Source organism: Convolutriloba macropyga, chromosome 13, assembly GCF_964194025.1.
Source record: "Convolutriloba macropyga chromosome 13, txConMacr16.3, whole genome shotgun sequence".
NCBI lineage: Eukaryota > Metazoa > Xenacoelomorpha > Acoela > Convolutidae > Convolutriloba > Convolutriloba macropyga.
Genome location: NC_134480.1, coordinates 25,625,949 through 25,647,145, shown reverse-complemented (window position 1 = coordinate 25,647,145; position 21,197 = coordinate 25,625,949). Strand labels below are relative to the sequence as shown.

Sequence of the window (21,197 nt, the reverse complement as noted above, 5' to 3'; positions counted from 1 at the left end):
GTGGTTAAACTGGGCGAAGGGAAAAAAAGAATTGTATATCTTTATCATTGTGATCGTTTTGTTAAAAAAATTATACGTCAAGTGAATAAAATATAGTGCTTTGATGAAATAATTATTGCAGCTAAAATAGGCAATAAATCGATAAATGTATTGCACAAACGCAATAAAATATCGTCAGCTTTCACTAAAGTTTGTGTGATTCAAAAAATGTTGGGTGTTACACTTAGTTCGAAATTTGTCAAATATGATCAAAATGCTATTGAGCTAATTGAAGGAAAGTTCATTTAACTCAATTTCATACTTGGGTTTTATTTGTTCAGAGGCAGAATGATGAATAGTTTCCGAAGGAGACACAGCAATGCAGATATGAAGGGAAAAGACTCACCCAAGGAGAGAAAGTTCACGAGGAAACCCACTCTAACTGTGCCCAAGGGAGAATCGTTAGTTATACAGTTCTATCACTTTCTATTTTATGCATGGAGCATATTTAATAGCATAACCCATTTGAATATCGTTACCCGGGTTGAGAAGATTTTGTAGAGAAACAGCGGACCCAAATTTGGTGTAAAACGTTGCATTTATGAACCATTTCTTTCGTAGCTATTTGACAAGTCAAATGATAGATAATTGCACGTTTTCTTTCACTTAAAAGCAACGGTTTTTGGTCGGGCAGTAGTCTAAGTTGAGAGATCTAAGTTGATAAGATGATTTCCACGAAAAAATAAGAGCTTTTCTTTCTTTTTCGGAATGAGGAAACTTTATGTTGTCGATGTATTTTCTACCAATTTAACGAAAAGTGTGTGAATAAGTTTGAATATTTCCTGTCCTTTGTAGAGTGACAGTGCGCACATTGTTCGGAGTGAACCAGGCCATATTGGATCAGTCTGTGGCTCCTGGGACAGCTGCCGGGGTATACTCTCCGGACGATCCTCTGCCGGAGATGCCAGTCATCCAGTACACGGGGGACGAGAAAACTGGTTAGTTTGATAGATCCTTTTGAAGACTAAGTTAAACAAGGAGGCTCGGTAAAAATGTTCCGACCCGCTCAATCAAGTTTTTGACATAATTGTCAACCAAATGAGGAAGAAATAGAAAACTTTCGAAAAATCTTTTATTGATCGAAAATAATTGGTTATCCATTTAATAAATCAATTACTCACTATAGGGCCAATGATCTGCCATTACAGAGAGTGAGGGACAAAACAAACTGCAAAGTTAAATAAAAACAACGAGCATTACTAATGACGAAAACTCAATGTATATCTACATTTTTCTTTAAAAAAACTTAATGAAAAGGTCAAAATAGCATCAGATAAAAAGTAAGCTAAGCAAAATGACTTGCATATAACCAGAAAAGACATGGAGAAGAAGAATTCAAAACCAGAAGAGAATTTATTGAGAAAAATTAACAAGTGGACAGAAAACAAAAACGGCAAAATTGGAAAATGCGTTTACATCTTTTAAAAACAATCAAATTTAAAGTCATGAAAGCAGTTAGCTATCAACTGAAATCATTCATTGGCTTTAAGTTTACCTTCATACAAACCCATTGGACTTGTCATTATCAGAATTTCATAGGACTACAAAAGTAACAAATACACTTAAAAATCAGAAAGTCAAATCAATTTTGCGAGGAAATGTGTCGAAGACTATAAGGTCAAAACTAAATCATTAAAAATATTGCATGTAATCAATTGCGCCTTATCTCAACGCCCTTAGTGTGATATGAGCCATTAATTTGATGACCGGACAAGAAAGCAAAATAGAGCTTCCAAAATAGGAAAAGTTACAGAAATAAGGCTGTAATCGGCAAATCTTAAATCACCATTATTATTTTTATCGAAAACAATTTTTGTTCAAGCGTAATGCATAACACCCTTAAGCTTTCAATTTAGAACTTGTAAATAGCCTAAATTTTTGCTGCCTAGGAAAACAATTCTGCATATTATCAGTGAGGCTACATGTTATCAGTGAGGCTTCAGTGTAAGTGTGAGTCAAAAGACTACACACTAACACTGAATACAGGCTTAACTCAAAATTTAACGAACAATTTTATGCAAATAATGTTGAAGCTAAAAAATTAGTTTTGCCAATGTGTTTCACGCTGAAGTTATTTTGTATTTTACTCTGCATTCTTCTTCACGTGTTTTTGACCTGTCAATAAATATTGTTTGATTCGAATTTCTTCCTGTCTGTAACTAACATCAAAAACAAAAAAGCAAAAATCAAAAAAAAATACGTACAGCGCCCCATTATTTTTCTGTAAAATTTTGTATTAAAAAATTCCAAGCCTAGGCCAAAACTGGTCCTGCTCTTGCTGCTTCTCCATTACCAGTCCTAATTGTTATTAGCTAATTTGACCAAAAAGTCATTATATCAAAAACAAGTGATGAATTTTTGATACTTATTGAGTTATAGTTTTAAAAAACCATTTTGTGTCAACAGAGATCGTTAGATAGTTTTTTTTTAAATAGCTCCATCAATCCAATTTTGAAAAATGTGAACAAAACAACGGAAGTTAGGCTCACCTTCACATTTCTTTTAACCTCCTTTTAACCTCCTTAAGTTTTATGATGATATCATTCAAAATATTGTACTGTGAAAGCAATCGGCTAAAATTGACTGAATAAGAAAACCCATTTGAGTATATAGTTCCTCCCCCCACTAAAGTGGGTCGGAACAATTACATATTGTAATGGGAACAATTGGGACTGTAATGTTTAAGTCAAACTGATATCACGTCTAGTCTATATTGCTGCTAATGCCCTGACTGTTCATGTCACTGTTTACCCCAAAGTCGTTAATTCAAAGTACGCGTATTACTGCAATATCAGTAATGACCCGCCACCGACATTCGACAATAGTTACGTTATATCCTGCAAGATATAACGTAACTATTGTCAAATGTTGGTGGTGAGTCATTACTGATATTGCAGTAATACGCGTACTTTGAATTAACGACTTTGGGGTAAACAGTGACATGAACAGTCTGGGCATTAGCAGCAATATAGACTAGACATGATATCAGTTTGATTTAAACTTTACAGTCCCAATTGTTCCCATTACAATATGTAATTGTTCCGACCCATTTTAGTGGGGGGAGGAACTATATATTCGTCCGGTTATTACATGTAATAACCGGACTAACTAATACAAAAAGTTCTTGCAAGTTTCTACTGTAAGGAGTTTGCAAGTTCTTGCATATCTAAGCCAGCGTGCTCACATTCTCATATCAGAACACAGAACTTTCACTGTTTTATTCGTAACCTCACGGTAATATTATTAAAGATGAAAGCAAATTGAAAGGTGTGGATTTACTTTTTTAAATCTTTTCTTGGGGTGTCATCTTGACAATAAATTTTAAAAAAGATTTCAGAATTTAAACCTAACCAGAAGAGCCATCCCGTGGTCCACAAATATATCTGTCAGGTTAATTTAGAGAACTATTGAAATTTTTGCGTCAAACGTTTGGCACCTAGGATCAATAAGTTTGAAACGGTTAGAGAGACTTCATAGGTTATATGCATAAAAGAAATTGGTGGTCAGTCAGACATCAGAAACAATGAGTACTTTCAAAAAGATTTGGTTAACCGTTTCTAAACAGTTATCTTTTCAAGTACTCTGACCCAATTATTCTCAACAAAATTTTGACAAGATTAACGATTATAATAACCAACGATCTTTGAACAATATCATTTGAACTTTCTAGAACTTAATCAAATAATAAACTGCTTAGAATTGAAAAGGAAATACGTCAACTGCGGTCTGAACACAACTACTTTTTTTCATCTGTTTGCACATTACTATAACTATTGATCGCAATGAAGCGATCTGCCTGGTTGCTCAACTTGTAAACATCCCTCATTATTCAAAAGGGAAATTCGAGGCTACTCAACATCCGAAGCTGGGAAAAATATAAGTACACATGCTACTTCCACGAAGCAATGTATTCAAAAACAACTTTTTTAGCTAAACAGCTCATCTCAATGATGGTTAAAATACAATGATGGTTGTAAGCATGCTTGGTTTATTTAGTTTTTTTAATATTGAGTAAGATTTCCCTGCCGTAAGGATACCCTGAATTAATACTTGTAGGACTCAGAAAGGTCCTAGTGCGTTAGTGCAAAAATTGCAAATTTTTCAATATAACTAATCTTTTTACAAGATAGGTACACTCTTGTAAAAAAAATTGAAGAAGACTTATTTTGTAAGATTTTACAAGAGGAAATATTTTTCGTGCACGACCCCATGAAAATAATACAGTTGTTTGATAATAGTTCTATATTTGCATGGATATAAAGTAAGATCTTGCAGCCTCTTGTAAGACTATGCAACTGGCAAATCTCTTGCAGGATAATCATGCTAATTAGCCCTCTTTAACGTTTGTTGTGATAAATAGTAAAGCAACAAAAAACCGCCACGAAACAAAAATTCTGATAAGCACCATTTTTTTTTCGCATTGTTGTCAGACAACTTTTTCATGTAATTTCTTGAAAGACAGGCAATTTTTTTACAAGACATTCAGATGATCTCTCACAAGTGCCATGCAGAAAATAATTTTATATGGCAAACTGTTGGTATATTGCCTCCAATTGACCGCGAAAATCAAATTTTGAGTTTTTTAGTACAATATTTGATCTATAATCGTCCTATTTTTTCATTCCTGTTTCAATACTTTCAGTGGAGGAGGTGCTAAAACGATTTTTAGGAAAACCGATAATGCGCGGTAAATTACATGCCTGTGAGATTCTACAGAACAAAACAAAAAGCAAAGTTCTAACAGGTCGGCTTTTGTTTTACTGTTCCAAAAATAATGCCGTGCCTTCTTCAATAAGAAATAATTAGTGCTTTCGCTGGAGTTAAAGTTTCGGCTCCAAATTTTTCAAGTCAGTGTTTTTTATAGCCATAACATTTGCTACTTTTCGTGCTTTTAAAAAATCTTTGAAAAAATCAGATGGGCCGAATAAGAGACCAATATCGATTTCTCCTTAAAATTATCAATCATAAAGTTTCGTGAGCCAAAAAATCGATCTGAGCTATATTTTTTTCTAAAGAATTAAACAAATCTTTTTGGCTTCGGCTAATAAATATTTTTATAAAAAAATTTTTTTGCTCAAAATACTTTGTATACCAAATACTGTCAGTATTATCTGCTATTGCCATTTGTGGGCTGTAAATGTTCGGGTTCTACTAAAAATTATATTTTTGAACTCCTTCTGTAAAATTGACGACAACTATAAATAACATTTCTCAATAGTGGTTCAATATTTTTAAATGCAAAATTTGTCCAAAACTAATTATTTTGTGCGAAATGATAAATTATGAGTTTAAATTTTAACCACAGCATATCCTAGTCCAGAAGTTGTCGCTCTTAAACGAAAACAAACTGTCAGTATATTCGGTTTTTGTTATGCTGGAAGCTTTCACTTTTTTTATTCGGTACTGTCGGTATGTAAATGTAAGAGACCGTATGTTTGATTTCAAAATACAAAAAATAAATCATTGAACGTGAAAGTGAATTCATCAAAACAATTCACGTGAATGTTCAAAGTATAAAACATTTTTTAATTTAACAAAGAGGAAATTATATTTGTTCATCTAATTTTGTCAACGAGCTAAACGAGAATTTTCGATAAATTTGTATATTCTTTAAGAAACTTTCTTTAAAAATACGTTTTAAATTCCTGCAAAAAACGCTATCATAATGCATGTTAAAAATTAAAAAGAAATAAAAAATTGATTACTTCTTACGTTTCAAAGCAGACATATCAAACATTTCTTACGTTTAAAAACCGGGCATACAAATTATGCTGCGAAACCGAATATAAAGAAGCTTTCTTACGTTCTGATCCGAACATAGTGACGATATGATTACGTTAACTACCAAACACACCGAACAAACCTAACTTAGCGACTGGTGTTCTGTCCTTTTAATCACCCGAGGTTTCAACTAGGATATATATATATATATATATATATATATATATATATATATATATACATATATATATATATATATATATATATATATATATATATATATATATTACTTGTCATCTTCACTTCTAAAATGTTTGATTCATCAAATTTCATTCGTCATTTCATGAAACGAGTAAAGATAGTAAAATTTTTGAAATTTTTACACGCTAGTCGAAGCCTTGGCAGAGAACTCGCCTTTTGAAGTACTTTAAGTTCGATAGTGTACGAGCATTGATAGTGTAATGGTATAATATACAACATCAGTCTGTATTTTTTGATGAGAGCCAATTGCAGCGTCCGGATAGGCTGATCAAAACAAAAAGATCTGGCCGAAAAAAACAGTCAGTTCTCCAAAAGTGCCAATGATCTCCACGAGAAGACTATTTTTGAAGAAGACATCCCAATTTTACATGATGAACATGAAGGACCACGCTACAGTCTAAGTTCTGTTTCTGATAGTGCTGTTGAACCTAAAATTTCGTTTGGTAGGAACATATTTTTTACTGGATAACTCACAAACCATGTATACCAAGCAACTTTAATTTTTCCTAGAAGATTATTGCACTCCAATGATTACTGCTACTTCGATCTCTAAAACTTTCAGTTCTATGTATTCCTAGTGCGCGACCCAGGTAGGTCTGACACGCCCAGTTCGCAGCCCAAGTGGGTCTGATACCCCTATGTGCGACTCAAGTTGGTATAGTTAGAGCCAATTTCGGCAAGGATGGTCTGGCACCCCCTGTGCGCGACTAAACCAGTCTTATAAGAGCTGGCTTGGGTGGCGCACACCATACTGGGTTATCTGTCCACTGCACTGCGAAAAAAAATGAAGCGAAACTCTTACTGCACAAAAAATGAGGCATTCAATTTTGACTATATTGAATTTTATATCCGTGTTAACAGAGGCGGAGTTGCGTCACGTGACTAAGTTCTCCTACTGGAGTGCAGGGAATGCAGATGAGATCAGCAAGTGGTTGTTCCCACTCTGCTTTGCTGTGTGGAACTTAGTATATTTCTTGGCTAATTACAGGTAACTTACCAAAATCACATCCTAATTGAGATGACTAATCAGAACCGATTTACATTTGGAAGAATAATTTTTTTCCGTATTCCTGCTTGTTTATGATCGGTTTAAGACACAAGAAAGCATCGATTTTTAAAAAAATTCATAAAGCTAAATACTAAAAAAACGAACTGGGTCGAGGTGTGACCGCAACGCACCGCAAAGGCAGGTGAGAATGGCGATGAGACTGCGACGAAATTAAAAGAATTGTTAATTTCGCTGTATTTTATGCTTTAACAACAACAAATGTATAACTTTAATCTTATCCGGTGACTTTATAGACCTGTAAGAGTTTTATTTTGTTTAGAGTTTATATCTGGCGATAATGGTCACGTATTTAAACTAGTGACTTCTTTTTTTCACAGGATGTGAAGTCAAACTAATTTAATTGTTGCAAATAAACTTGCTTAACAAAACGGTGGTTATCAATACAACATATCAACAGTTTATGAATATTATTTCATCGGCATTTTTCATTTTTTCACATGTAAAATGTTTGTTTTTATTCTCCCCACTTTGGTCAGGTAAGAATAAAAATATTAGAACTGCATTGATAAGGCTCCCGTTTGCTGCAATCGTTTTGGCGGCTCATCATAAAAGGACCAATCTGGACTCTACTTATTCTGAATTGGTTAAATCTGGCCAAAAAGAGCTCAACCTGCTGAGCCCAACCTGCTGAGCAAAATTCAATATCAGATGGACGTTCTAGAGTGATTTTCACCATTCATTCGTTGTTGTGTAGAAGCGAGAAAAATTGGCAAAAAAAGCTTTCTGCTAAGTGACCGATTTCTCAAACCAGGTGTGGGGTTCTTGGGGTAATTTTTAGATTTAACCCAAATTCATCAAGCAAAGGGTTTCTTCTTAGTTTTAGTAAGCAGTACTATTGGTTTGACATTGGGCCGTAGCATTTTTTACAGAACTTTGAATAAAGTTTTATTATAGTTTTTGTTCTCGTTCTTTATTTCTTTTCTAATTTTCAGGTTCTATTGTATGTAATTTTAACTGACTTGTTACAATTTTTACGTTATACTGTTCATTTGCCTAACTTACTAATTCAACTATATTAAATTTTTAAATTGATTCAAACAAAATTCATGTACTCGATTTAGTGAATATTGGCAAAGCCAAGGGAGCAAAATTAAGAGAAATGGGATTAACCGATAAAGAGCAGTCATTGAGACATAGGTTATTACAGTTCATTAGAACGATTACTAGCCGGCTTGGGTAGTAAGCTTAATAGCTTTCAAATTAGAAGTCAGACTAATTATATTTGTTTAATCAAACTGGAACTAGAACACCAAACTAGAAATCATATCAATTTGAGTATTTTTTTCATGTTGTTCTTTATTTTTTCTCTTTGGTGTTCTGTTTCACTCACGATGGGCGGCAAGTGGGTCGAAGCAGCCATTGTTTGACAATTTGTAGACCATTTTTCGTATTTGCTTTCAACAAACCTATACTATGATTAAACGGAAAAAATCTCTAAACTCTCGAGCAGATAAAACTTTTTATAAAACTTATAGTAAAACGGAAATGTAGTAGTCAAATTTTGGAGAAAATGGATTCTTAGTATAGAAAGAAAGATGCCCGTTTTACAGTCTTGTGGGAAAAAAACTGCAAAATAAATTATGTGTTCTTAAAAACCTCGAAATGTCTTTGAACTGTCGTTTTGGACACTTGCACTTAACGCAACGTCACTTTCACTACCCGGTAATTTTCATTGCACATCTAATTTTAGTGCTGATTCAGAATTATGATTACGCCACTTTTAACATTTGTGAGTCTTATGCACGTCTTGGCCCAGACTTGATAGATCTAAAACCAAGTCTTTGTCAAGGCTTGCAAGGGTTATTCCGGGTCTTAGCGAAGTCCTGGCAAAACTGAATTCATGTCTTGGACAAGAGTAACAAGTTTAAAAAATGTGAAAAATATAGGTCCGGAGAATACTATAATTGTTTGGAAAATCGTCAAAAAATAATTAAAATAGTGCAAAGAATTTCAATGGCAGTGGTTCGTGGGAATCAAGGGGATCTTAACGCTTGCTCACCTTTTCACAATATTTAGAAATTGTAAAATTTTTGTCGGTTAGAAACTTTAGATATAAACGTTACCGGAAAAATCAAGAATTCATTATTCTATCAACTTTTGGTCCGAATTTTGGCTGAATGAGGTCTTTTGGGGCCTCAGGGTACCGCAACTTTTGGTATCGCACTGGATTGGTTTAGATGCACCCATGAATAGTGTTTTACAATTAATTGCGAAAGTGGCACGTAAAAAAAACTTATTTCAATTTTTTAAATTTTCACTCAAAAGTTTTTGAAAACTTGTTTTGACTTGTGACTCAATTTGTAAATGTTAGCCAAGTCTTGTCCAAGACTGGCAAGATTGAATTAAGACTTGCCGATTACAGATATAGACTTGGAGTTCAATGGTGTTATCGATTGAATTTTTGTCTTAAATTTTCTCCGAAATGGGCATCTGGAAAACATCTGTTGCAACTATGAGTCATATCGTAACTGGTGTTGCTTGCTGCACTCCAAATTGTGAAAGGGCGTTGTTTGCATTGCTATTTCCCAAAGAGGAATCTTTCAAATTTGCAACGAATTGGAAACCAAATGAGTGATTTCATGCTCAACTAAACGTAAGAAAGCTTCGCAATTTGCGGTTTTGTCCGTATCATTGTTTTATTTGTAAGTAATACAACTTCCATATTTGGTTCTAGAGCCTCAGAAAGTGTCCATATGTTCGGTTTGAAAACGTAAAAAGTGAATGGTATGTTTGGTTTAAATTCAGGGAATTGTCCGTATGTTCTGTTTGAGACGTCAATACGAGCCAGTGCCCTTCCCGAATTGATTGCAGTTACTATTGCACTAAATTGATTAAATTGCCCGTCAGCCTAAACAAAATTCGCACTGTAAGCGGTAGGAGGAGGAGCGGTCTTTTTCAGAGCGGTCGTGAACTAAAGAAATCATATAAGAATAATTTCTTGGTCGCTATCGAACAAAAATATTACATATCAGTTTTGAAAATGCTCTTTCAATTTAAGAACAACTTTTTATCTTGTAAATTGTATAAAACATTTAAAATTTGTAAAAACATTCCTTATTTCAGGTTCTCAGGACGAATGTGAAATTTCGGAAGATTTGCACATGATCAACTAAAAAGAGAAGACGACGATTGAAAATTCTCATCTTGAAGATCCTCATCTCCTTTGCATCAATTCCCGATTATAAAAGTGTTCACCTTTGACTGTTCTACTTCCCCTCTTTGAGAGTATTATTTAAAACCGCCACTTTGTTATAATATTTGAATGTTTCTATTTTGTTAACAGAGGTATGTGAGGTGTATTTAATACCAAAATGAATAAACTTTCCCCTTTTACAATTACTTAGATAATAAAGATTAAAAAATGAGAAGCTACAAGATAAAATTGACGACACTTTGTAAACTTCGCTAAGTTTATTTTCTAACGGTAGAGAGATGTCCCCGGCTTTAAAAAACCTTAGCTTAGCTTTTCCATCTTAATGGACATTCTCTATACTCTCGACAGTCTACCAAATAGCCAAAATGAATTTCCGATTAACTGAATGAAATATATGGCTCAAAATTGTTTCAAAAACTTAATTTCAATGTTGCTGCGTTAAGGCAATGTGGTCAACGTAAAAAAATCTTTTAAATATGAAGAAAATGCAACCAAATATATAAAAAAGAACCCAATGCAAGGAAACAGCAAAATTCAGGAGAGAAGACACCAAAAAGCGACTTTTTTGTGATGCGAAATGTGATATCTTGGCATTTTAATTACGTGATACACCGTCAGAAAATGCTACTGAAATAAACAAACATAGGCGCAAGAAATCTGGAACTGACTCGAAGTACAAAAATTACTATGCTTCCCGATGTACCTAACCAACCTGAATAAATAACAGTCAGCATACAAAATGGATTCTACCATAATTCATCTTTAAGAAAAGGAGGATACAATTTACATCTTGGCCACTCATCTGTCACTAGAACTATAAAAGTATAAATTTCAAATTTGAATTTTGGTCGTGATAATTTGTGCGGTTGTGATAGTTTCATATCAAGTCCCGTGGCCGCTTAGGCATGGCCATGGCCCGCAAGGCATGGCCAAGCACGCAAAATGCGCAGCTCGTTACTAGTCGAGTGGGGTTTTATTTCCTATCTTAAATGAAGTGGGGGGTTTTTACCATGGATTTTTTTTTGTTCCGAAACCGACTGTTGATTGTTTTAAAAGTAATCATAAACACAGCTATTGAAACTTTGTGACAAACCGATCTTCAATCGTAGTGTTTAATAAAGCGCAGTTCCTGAAAAAGCACAACACCAACGACCTAAGGCCAACAAAATTAAAAAAAAGAACAATTATATTTAAAATCATCAAAATTTACTGAGAACATAAACAAGCTTGTTTCAAACTGTTATTTAGCTTACGATTGTTTTATATCAAAATGGCAACAAATTAAATGTCCCGTTTCGATGTTGATGTTTTCCATTCGCCAACCATTGTCATTTCATTGTCTGGAAAAACAGTGAATAAGTTAAAATGACAAAAACTCCTGAAACATTAACAAAATTTTGGTACCTCACAATAAAAAAGTGTTCTAATTCAAACTGCACTTGACAAAAGAGATCCTAGTGAGTAAGGTTAAAGGAATTAAAAGAAAATTATATGTGAAGCCACCAATTTTTGCGCAAATTTTCCCCAAGCACTTAATCACTGAGCAAATAATATAACAAAATGTCATTAGCAGCTTTATGCTGAACACAAGAAAGTAAAAATGTCTCAATACTGAATTCAAAAACAATTAAATGCGAAGAGATCGGAAGGCACCAAAAATTGTAAAAATAAATCTTTTATTACTCAAACTTTTTTGTTTAATTGAACTAAATGTTCTACAAAACCAAAGAAAAAATTGATTTAATTGCAGTAAAGTTCAATGCAAATACAAGCTGTTGCCCTTTCAATCCCATTTGAAAACAAAAGTCTTTGGACTAAAAATGGTCAAATCAAAAAGCGTCAAACAAATGGTCGAAAGGCGTCAGTTTAAAAACAAGAAAAAAATTAGCTAGACAAAAAAACATCTAGAAGGAAGCTTAAAAATTTGTATCGAGCCTAGAGCAACTAAATTGGTTCCGAAAACAAAAAAGTAGTGTCTCTTGAAATCCGAACGTGAACAAAGGTTTTTGCACTACTTTTTACTCCCTCTCTCGAATATGCGAAACCGAAGATAAATCACGTTTTCTTGTCCCTGGTTGTCAAATTTGTTTGATGTAAACATTTATTACGGCATTTCTGGCTCCCAATACGCACCAACACAATTCAGTAAAGAAACGATTTGCAAGAAGAAAATACCTACACTCCGCTTTATTCCTGTCAAGTTCCGGCTAAGATGGTCTGAATTGATAACACCTATCATTGAGGGCTGTGTTTCTCAACCAAATTCCCCAGAAAATTGGAAGAGACTCTTTGCAATTAGCAAGTGCGTTCTGCGCGCTAGCAACAGAGGGGGGAAGAAACACAAACAGCAGCAGGATCGGCTCATGTTAACTAGATTTGAGCGTTGGAAGAATGGCGACTATGCTGGGCTATGGTTCGAAGCAGCCTCCATGAAACAAGCCAAGAAAATAAATCATGACTCAATGGAAACGCTTGCAGCACGTGCAAAATCTCTCTGCCTTCAAGACCAATTCGGACGTGCTGCAAAAATCTTGTCTTCGGATGGAGTGGCGCCCCTGATAATAAAGAAACGCTAAAAGAGTTGATGAACTTGCATCCAGCAGAAGAAGTGCCACCGAGGGTAACTGATGATTACAGTAGTTATGCTTATCAGTTTGACGAAGCGTCTGTGTTTAAACAATTGCAATCTTTCTCAAACTTCACAGCAGCCAGTCCATCCAAAATGTACCCTGAGCACCTTCTACATGCCGTTACGTGCGCAGTCCCCGATCAGGCCAAAAAATCGATTACAAACATCACAAAATTAGTGAATTTGTCTAGCAGAGGCCAGCTCCCCAGTTTTGTTGCACCAACTTTTTGCTCTGCTTCGCTTACAGCGCTGAAAAAAACAAAAGGAGGTGTACGGCCAATCGCTGTGGGAGAAGTTCTTCGACGTCTCATAGCCAAATGTATTGCGCAAGAGGCCAGTTCTGAGGCAGTTGAACTTTTTTCATCCAGACAACTTGGTGTGGCAGTTAAATGCGGCGCTGAAAGCATTGTACACGCAACAAAACAAACCTTTCAAAAGTTATTGAACAACGAAGAAGCGGGCTTATTAAAAGCGACTTCAAAAATGCTTTCAATTCCATTACGAGAAGCAGTGTGTTAGATGCAGCGCGAAAATTCATTCCCTCTTTAGCCCCTTTTGCGTCTTTTTGCTATTCTCAGCATAGCAAACTCTTTTTTAATGCAACTCATATTCAAAGTGAATCAGGAGTCCAACAAGGAGACCCGCTGGGTCCCCTACTATTTTCTTTAGGACTTTGGACCATTATCAAAGAACTCGACGATAAGTTACAAATCTTATGCAGAATTCTTGGTACCTTGATGACGGAATTATAGCAGGTACGGAAGAGGAGCTATGTGAATCATTAGAAATTTTAGCAACTCATGGCAACAAGTTTGGCCTTGAACTCAGAAGAGCAAGTGCGAGTTGTGGTCCACCTCGTGTTTTATTGCTGTTGATAGTAGGATAAAGAGAAACAGCCAATCAGGAATCGAAATCTTGGGCGCAGCAATCGGAACACCCAATTTTGTTGCGTCTTGTTTAGAAAAACGGCTTAAAAAACTCGAGAAGGTGTTAGACAATCTAGGCTATATAGAGTACCCTCAGTGCGCTTTTGGAATTTTGCGTAGCTGTCTAGGTGCACCTAAGTTAGTGTATTCGTTGAGATGCAACCCACCGTCCACTGAGTAACAAAATACTTTTAAAATTTGACCATCTCCAACGAACAACTTTTGAAAACTTATTGGGTTCTGTAATCAGCAATAATTCATGGGAGCAAGCATGCCTGCCAATAAGCAAAACAGGAGCTGGAGTTCGACGTTCTCTGAACCAATTCAAAGCAGCTTATATTGGTTCCTTATGCCAGTCAGCAAACATAGTAGAACAAATAACTGGTGTGAATTCAACTCACGAAGTTAGTTTCACAGACCTAGTGGAGGAGTTTAGCGCTTTGGGGATTCCTCATTTGACGCAACAGAAAATTCAAGAACAATTTGACAATACGGCTCTAAGCAACCTTCTTGAAGGTTAAACCTCCACCAGAGAAAAAGCTAGACTGTTATCTCTTTCCCTACCTCAATCAGGAGCTTGGTTGACGGCAGCACCTATCCCTGCTCTTGGCCTACACCTTCAACCTAACGAATTCCGCGCTGCTCAGAAATACCGTTTAGGAGTTCCACTCTATGATTCGGACAGGAGATGTCCATATTGTAAGTCAGCTATTTTGGACATATTTGGAGATCATGCCGTTTCATGTCACGGGCGTGGCGATATTATCTCTCGTCATGACAGAGTACGTGACACAATAATGACAGCATGTTCGTCGGCCAATCTTTCCCCTGTATGTGAGCTAAAACATCTTCTGCCGGAAAATAATCCAAGACCAGGGGACGTGTATTTGCCCAGTTTTATAGCAGGACAACCCGCAGCCTTAGACGTCACCATTACGTCCCCACTGCAAGCCAGTCTTATCTCAGATGCGGCGAGGACATGTGGTTTTGCTCTAACCCTAGCAGAAGACAGAAAGATTGGGCATTACTACCAGAAGTGCAGCGATATGGGTATCCACTTCATACCTTTGGCGTTAGAAACTTTTGGCAGAATATCCGACACAACAAGGAAAACATTGAAAAGAATAGCTCTTTTATCTGATAACAGAGGTTTCCAGCCCTCAGGCCTATCAGTAGCCATCAGTCGCCTCGCTCAAGCGGTATCAATAAGTGCCATGCGTGGCTCAGCTACAATGCTGATTGCAAGAGATTCGCGACTATGAGCCAGAATTGATGGGGACTGTCGCATCCAATTGTGCCGCTATGCCCAATCAGAGGGTCAAGAAAATCCGGTTCAAGAATTCACTAACCTCAAGTGATATTGGACTCACTTCATGAGAGGGGAGCCCTTCTGTCTTTAAATGTCACCCAATGAGTGGGGACTTCAGATAATTTTACTAGTTTTTGTCCTCATACATCAGCAGAGTAACTTCGAAATCACCGAAGGAAACGAGTTTTCTCAAAGACATCTAATTGAAAGTACAGCTGCATTCACAATTTGTTAAATCCTTCAATCACGAGTTTATATTCTTACCTGACCAAAGTGGTGAGAATATAAACGAACATTTCACGCGTGCAAATTTGAAATGGACAGTTGAATTTAGAATTATTGAACTGCTGATCTGTTGAATTAATTACCATAGTTATGATAACCAAGTTAATTATAATTCATATTTTGAAACTGAAAAAAAAATTCAGTAAAGAGTTACCAAGGTCAGTAAGCTGTCGAATTCTGCAGTTTACGTTTTTTCAACTGCTTCTAAGTTTTACAAAAGTTTCGGCAGACTCAAGTTCGACTCAAAACTTAAATTGTAGATATGATGTTTCTAATAAGTTTAATGCATGTTTAATTATACTAAATAAATTTTATTAAAAAAAAATTTGTTAATACCTCATAAAACTATTGTAAACATCCTTGGAATATGAAAACTCGTCATCATTTTGTTCTATGTTACAAAAGTCAGACATGTCAACATCTTGACTTCGTTTTTCGTAGAGTGAAGTTATTCCGAGCATGTGCCCCGTAAAGCAGCCAAAAAGGGAATAAAAATTAATCGGATGTGAAAGTTTCATAGTGAAAGCAGCAATAAGATATTTCTAGCGAAACTTCTCTTAACAACACAGTGGTAAACGTCAACAAGTATTAGGTTGAATATTATGTAATTACATGAAATATGGAAAAAGTGCAATCTGATTGTTTTTAATCGATATCAATGGCAGCAGATAACAAGATCAACGCATGATTGAGCTGATAACAAGATCAACGCAAAAAATTGTAAGCGATAATTTTAACTGCACTATTATTTTGATTCAGTAAAATATACAGATCCACCAAGATCAAGGTTATACAAAATTGAGCGGGTGATTTTGTAAGCATAAATACAAGACACGTTTATGTCGTTGAGAAGCCGGATTTATATATACAAATTGTCTTCGTTTCGTCTTGGTTTTTAAATTTCTGATCTTTATGAAAAAAATCAAAAAATCAATTTAGCGAAAATCAGCAATTCCATGGAAGCTAGAATTTCTATTTCAAAAACTTTTTAGTTGAAGGTGGATATCAGCTTAATCACGTTGTATTTTAAATGACCAATTGCGTACATTCTATGCAAAAAGTTTATTGTGTCCCAAAAACTACATTCATAAAGTTCGGTATTGAGAATCTGATCTTTTGATTTGATGCATTATTTGAAGTATTTTGAGTGTTTATGACTCAGCATAACGTTACGGAAAACGAAAGTTCTACCAATACCTTTTCTGCAATAAAAATCAAAATTACAACAAAATAAACAAGAAATTATTCTTTTGTTTTTTGTAATGTTTAATCTCTCTAGTTACCTCCTCTGGAACGAACAGACGATTAGCGTTCAAAGGCCTTGCTATTACGTCTTGACAAAAAGCAGGGGAATTCGATAGGTATCTGGGATTCAATACGCGTCATATATGCTTTCAATCTTCCTTCCAGGAAAGAGTAAAACGTTGTTAGTAATACTTAATTGAATACATAAGTCATGTTGAACCTCGCATATAGAAGCAGTAACAAAAAGTATGAATGAGTATTGATAGATACTAGTCACGAGTTCGCGTTCAAGGTCAGACATCATTTCACTCCAAGATGATAAAAAGAAGCAATGACGCATGAACACAAAAGTGTAAATGATCCTTTGTCTTCAGGACTTGATATTCTGCCCTCTATAGTTCCTCGTCGTCCTTGCTCTCGACGTCGGGAGCAGGCACGTATATTTTGGTCACGCTGAATCCCCCGCATTCTTCTAACTGGGTCAGGTTGCCATCATCTCCGATCGATCGAGTAATCTTCATCTCTGGGATCTCACCTGAAGTTATTAAAAAGGTTTCATTAGACAGTAGGAATTGTACGTGCATAAAGTCTAATTATCAATTTCTCAATTATCTGGACTAACTTAATCCATATTATTCAAATTTCATAATTGTGTGGTTTTTCAAGGACATAGATACTAATCCGACACCATGTTACTTAGTTTGAATTGATAATTATCCCGGTGACCATATTTATAGTTGTCAAAAGTATCAATTAGACTGCAACAGTCCACCTTGTTTCATTCCGTACAATTGTCATTTCTTGCAATTTGCGAAATGATGGTCAAAAATTGTTGTGCAGAATAGCTTGTTTTGTGATTTGCAGAATATCTTTAATCGACCAAGTCGCCAAGCCACTAACAAGGTCCGTTAAGAAACAAGCGTTTTAAAAATCTTAATGTATCTTATTTTCTCATGTCATTATTTCGTTTCCAAATGACTACTGGTAAAGTCTATTAACATAATTTTTCAAGGTATTTGTTTTAGGAAGTGCGCGTTAAAATGATAGAGCCCTTCATTTTTTTAAATTAAATTTTGCGAGAATTTTACCATACAATTCAGAATGCTATCAGGCAAATGATCAGTTGAAAAAGTGGATAGACATACTGTGTTTCATGATCTGGATGAATTGTTTGTTGGGTTCTGGTATCTCGATTGTGAGGCTGAAGTGTTTTCCATCTGGCCTCTTCTGGTCAGTCGTCTCTCCCTCCTTCATTGGCCCAACCACATTCCTCACAGCCCCCAACCCACTCCTACAACACAACTCATTTCTAGTAGAATAAGACAGAGTCATATCAGAAGCACCCGAAGGGAATAAGGCTTATAAAAATATGGATAATCTGCTATTATTACTGGACATACTGTTCTGGTCAAAAACTTTTGAGCTTAGAAACAGCTTCATTGAGATCGCTCGTACCTAATACAGATACACCGTAAGAAAATACTATGCTAGATCTATGTTTAGACCTAGTTACACAGATGTTTGTCTCATAAGCTGAACGCAAAAACAGGAACAAACACCCCATCGCAAACGTTTTCTTTCTGCCCTGTGAGTCTATATATAATAGTTTATTAAGGCTTATAAGAAAACGAGGTTTTTCAAATACACGAAAAATAATATATCTTCCTAAGATATGCAAGATCTTGATATTCTTGACAAAACTTGGGACGCTCTAGCAAGCTAAGTGTTCACAATAAATCTTGACATATCTTGGTAAGATCGTGGTAAAATGCCCATTTTTTCAACCACAAGCAAAGATCTCATGATATTGCACATCTTCAAGTTTTTCTACCAAGAATCAGTGTCACAATTTCCGTTTCACTGAGTTATCATAAGTTAATACAGACATAGAACTAAGGTGTGAAAACATCAATTACAGAAGTTAACAATATTTAAACTATTGAACTTGGCAACCAAAGACAGTTAGATCAACAATGGGAGGGGGGGAGGGTGGGGATTCTGCAAGTTTGACGAACCTGGCGGCTCTTCCCACGAGGTAGCTCTTTCCTGGTTCCTTGACACTCTCCTTGATTCTGAAGAGAGGCTTGTCTGCACTCTCAATGATCTTCCTGGCAATGAATCCCATGTCCCACGCTTTCATCACACTGTTGTACGCCTCTTTGTCATAGTCCTGGTCCTACCACACAAACACACTTGATAAACATGTTAAAGTATGCTAAATGTTTAAATTAGTTTAGTTTAGTTTACGTCTGTGTTCTTGCTACGGACACAGACAACCGAACAGAAAACTCTCTCACTAATACGGTAACTATTAGAGCAACTCTTTGCTCGTTATGTTGATTCTATGTCATCACCATTTTGTGAGAGTAAAGTTTGGGACCTTTGTGGATTGCGACCCCACAATCTCTTAATTGATTGCAATCCTGTGCTCTCCACTGAGCCAACTGGTCCACACTGCGAATGTCTTACTATGCTCTCTTAAACTGGGCTATCATTTCAAGCTCCATCTTATGATTAGAACTTACTTACTAGAATGTATACTCTAAGAGTAAACATTCACAATGTTTCTACGAAAAAAACGTGAGATTTTCTTAAAAATTCCAATTTTGCGGAGTGCTACTCAAGATCCTGACTTACGAGGAAAATTAAACTGCTATCAAAAACGTAAACAAGCCTACAGACTAATGCAAACATATAATTCCAGAACTAGCATAACTTCTGCTTATGAATAGTTTTTCTAAGTAAGAATTAGATATTATGGCAATTAAAGTGGTAATAAATACGAAAGCTTGCAGCACCTATAAAAGAAAAAATAAGTTGCTGACAAGCAAGCTAATATTTTTTAGTTTTTTTTAGACTTTTTTCAAGAGTGAAAATCCTTACCTTAAGTTCCCAAGTTTTGTAAAAAGCTTCCATTTCGTCTAGTTAGAGTAAGAAGTTGACTGAAATTGAGGCGAGAGAGTGAATTTGACCAACTGGATTTGGAGGAATACTGACACAAAATGATCCTCTCCTGTCCCAAACCAGGCTAGCCTTTCTCTTTGATCAAGTTGTTGTCTTTGCATGAATGCATCAATACCCAATATACCACGTGTACTTACATCTGTTGTTTTTTGTCCATCACCATTCATACATTTGAACAAATTTGTACGGATATGAAAACTTTGCCGAACCTTGTTTGGTTTTATAACATAAAGAGACTATATGTAGACGTCTTGAATGCCACATTTTACATACCACATGTGCTCTCAGTCTACCATACTTTTGACTATTTCGTTATTTACTTGAATTTTTTTGCAACTCAATGAGGATATACACATTATTTACAGACTTTCAGAAGTCTAGATCCATGTGTGATTTTAACATACAAAATACATTTCGAAGTTTTCGGTTGGTTAAATCTACCAGCCATTTGTATTCTTTTTCGTGGCCATGAGAATGACATCTGTTTAATTTAAGTCATGCATGATTCCTGGTTTTTGCACGTGTTCAAAGTCATAATTGTGACTGACAGAACAGAAATTCTGGGCATATACCCTAGTTTTACACCGTTTTTTTTTCGCGGCTGATTTGAGTCATTCAATGCTTCACTAGAGCAGAGAAATTTGCTCAAATTTGTCCTGATTATGTTTGAAACACTTTTTGGTACCCGAAATCAACAATCGGTGTTTAATTGCCAAGTATAAAAACAGTCCACTTTAACACTCAATATGAAATTGTTTAATTAAATACTCGGAAAATTTTGAAAATATTTATTGAGCAAAATTTAAACAAAGCTGAACAAGCTTTTAGTCAAACAAAATGAAGTTTAAACCTACCGAGGTTAAAATCTACTCTAATGAACTTACAAATTGGAACTTTAAATGTTCTCATATTCAATGCCAGAAGATAAAATCTACCGAAAAATTCAAGTAACAAAGTTTGAAGTGCGAAAATTGATTAAAACTATGGTGACTATGTCTAGTTCTATTAATATACCTGAGTGGTATTACTGTTGTTAGTGAATTTTGTAACCGAATTTTTAGACGATCACTCAAATCTGGGAACATTTTCGGGCCAGAAAAGGCCTCAAGACAATGTTCCTGTAGATGACGGACAGCTGCAATTAGTGGATAAATACAGCAGGGATCAGTTTTTCCTTTTTCATTTTCAACTAGGCAAGTTGTAATTTTGATACAATGTAATACTAGGCATAACGATATAAAGAGTGCGCAACAAAATTAGATCTTCAATTTTATTAAATCTCCAATATTAAATCTCCAGTACTGTCAACTCCAATAATTTCAGCTTTCAATTAATATACCTCAGTGGTCTGTTGTGAGTGACTATCAAATTATCCATCGAAGCAGTAACGAAGCAATAACAAGCAATAATCAATTTGAATTTCTCCTGTTAATTTATAAAGCACGCAGAAGTTGTGGACACAGAAGCAATAACGTCCAATTAAGCAGAACTCAGCGCACGTACAAATAAGTTTCAAAATAAAGACTCTGCAGTGCTCGATCTGCCAAAACTAAAAGTTGAAATATACCAAATTACACAATGGATAATTGAATAGG

The 21,197-nt window shown here is 35.4% G+C and overlaps 3 protein-coding genes across 6 annotated transcripts in view; 2 read left to right on the top strand and 1 right to left on the bottom strand.

Annotated features, from left to right (window-relative positions):
- The window catches only part of LOC142351792 (glycine receptor subunit alpha-2-like), a 57,685-nt gene extending 47,259 nt beyond the window's left edge, over positions 1-10,426 (top strand). For 2 of the 3 annotated variants that reach the window (XM_075403964.1, XM_075403963.1), the window contains exons 8-11: positions 321-440; positions 835-977; positions 6,883-7,009; positions 10,154-10,426. In XM_075403964.1, the coding sequence (XP_075260079.1) occupies positions 321-440; positions 835-977; positions 6,883-7,009; positions 10,154-10,172 (409 nt within the window). In that variant the 3' untranslated portion in view covers positions 10,173-10,426. The remainder of the gene's footprint in view (positions 1-320; positions 441-834; positions 978-6,882; positions 7,010-10,153) is intronic. The other variant, XM_075403965.1, reaches the window with a different exon arrangement.
- Positions 1-21,197, top strand: part of LOC142352258 (epidermal retinol dehydrogenase 2-like) — a 328,166-nt gene that overhangs the window by 60,021 nt on the left and 246,948 nt on the right. The gene's annotated exons all lie outside the window — the stretch shown is intronic.
- Positions 16,818-19,681, bottom strand: LOC142352248 (uncharacterized). Its single transcript, XM_075404722.1, has 4 exons — positions 19,522-19,681; positions 18,654-18,814; positions 17,784-17,929; positions 16,818-17,173 (listed from the first exon to the last, which is right to left on the bottom strand). Exons 1-4 carry the CDS (start codon positions 19,552-19,554, stop codon positions 17,031-17,033), a joined length of 483 nt encoding a protein of 160 aa, XP_075260837.1. The 5' UTR covers positions 19,555-19,681; the 3' UTR covers positions 16,818-17,030.

Excerpts from the sequence above, each read along its gene's own strand:
- LOC142352248 (XM_075404722.1), bottom strand. The coding sequence starts at position 19,554 with ATGGAAGCTTTTTACAAAACTTGGGAACTTAAG. Across the intron at positions 18,815-19,521 it reads ACAAAACTTGGGAACTTAAG|GACCAGGACTATGACAAAGA; the intron begins GTAAGGATTTTC and ends TTTGTGTGGTAG. Across the intron at positions 17,174-17,783 it reads CATCCAGATCATGAAACACA|GTGAGATCCCAGAGATGAAG; the intron begins GTATGTCTATCC and ends TAATAACTTCAG.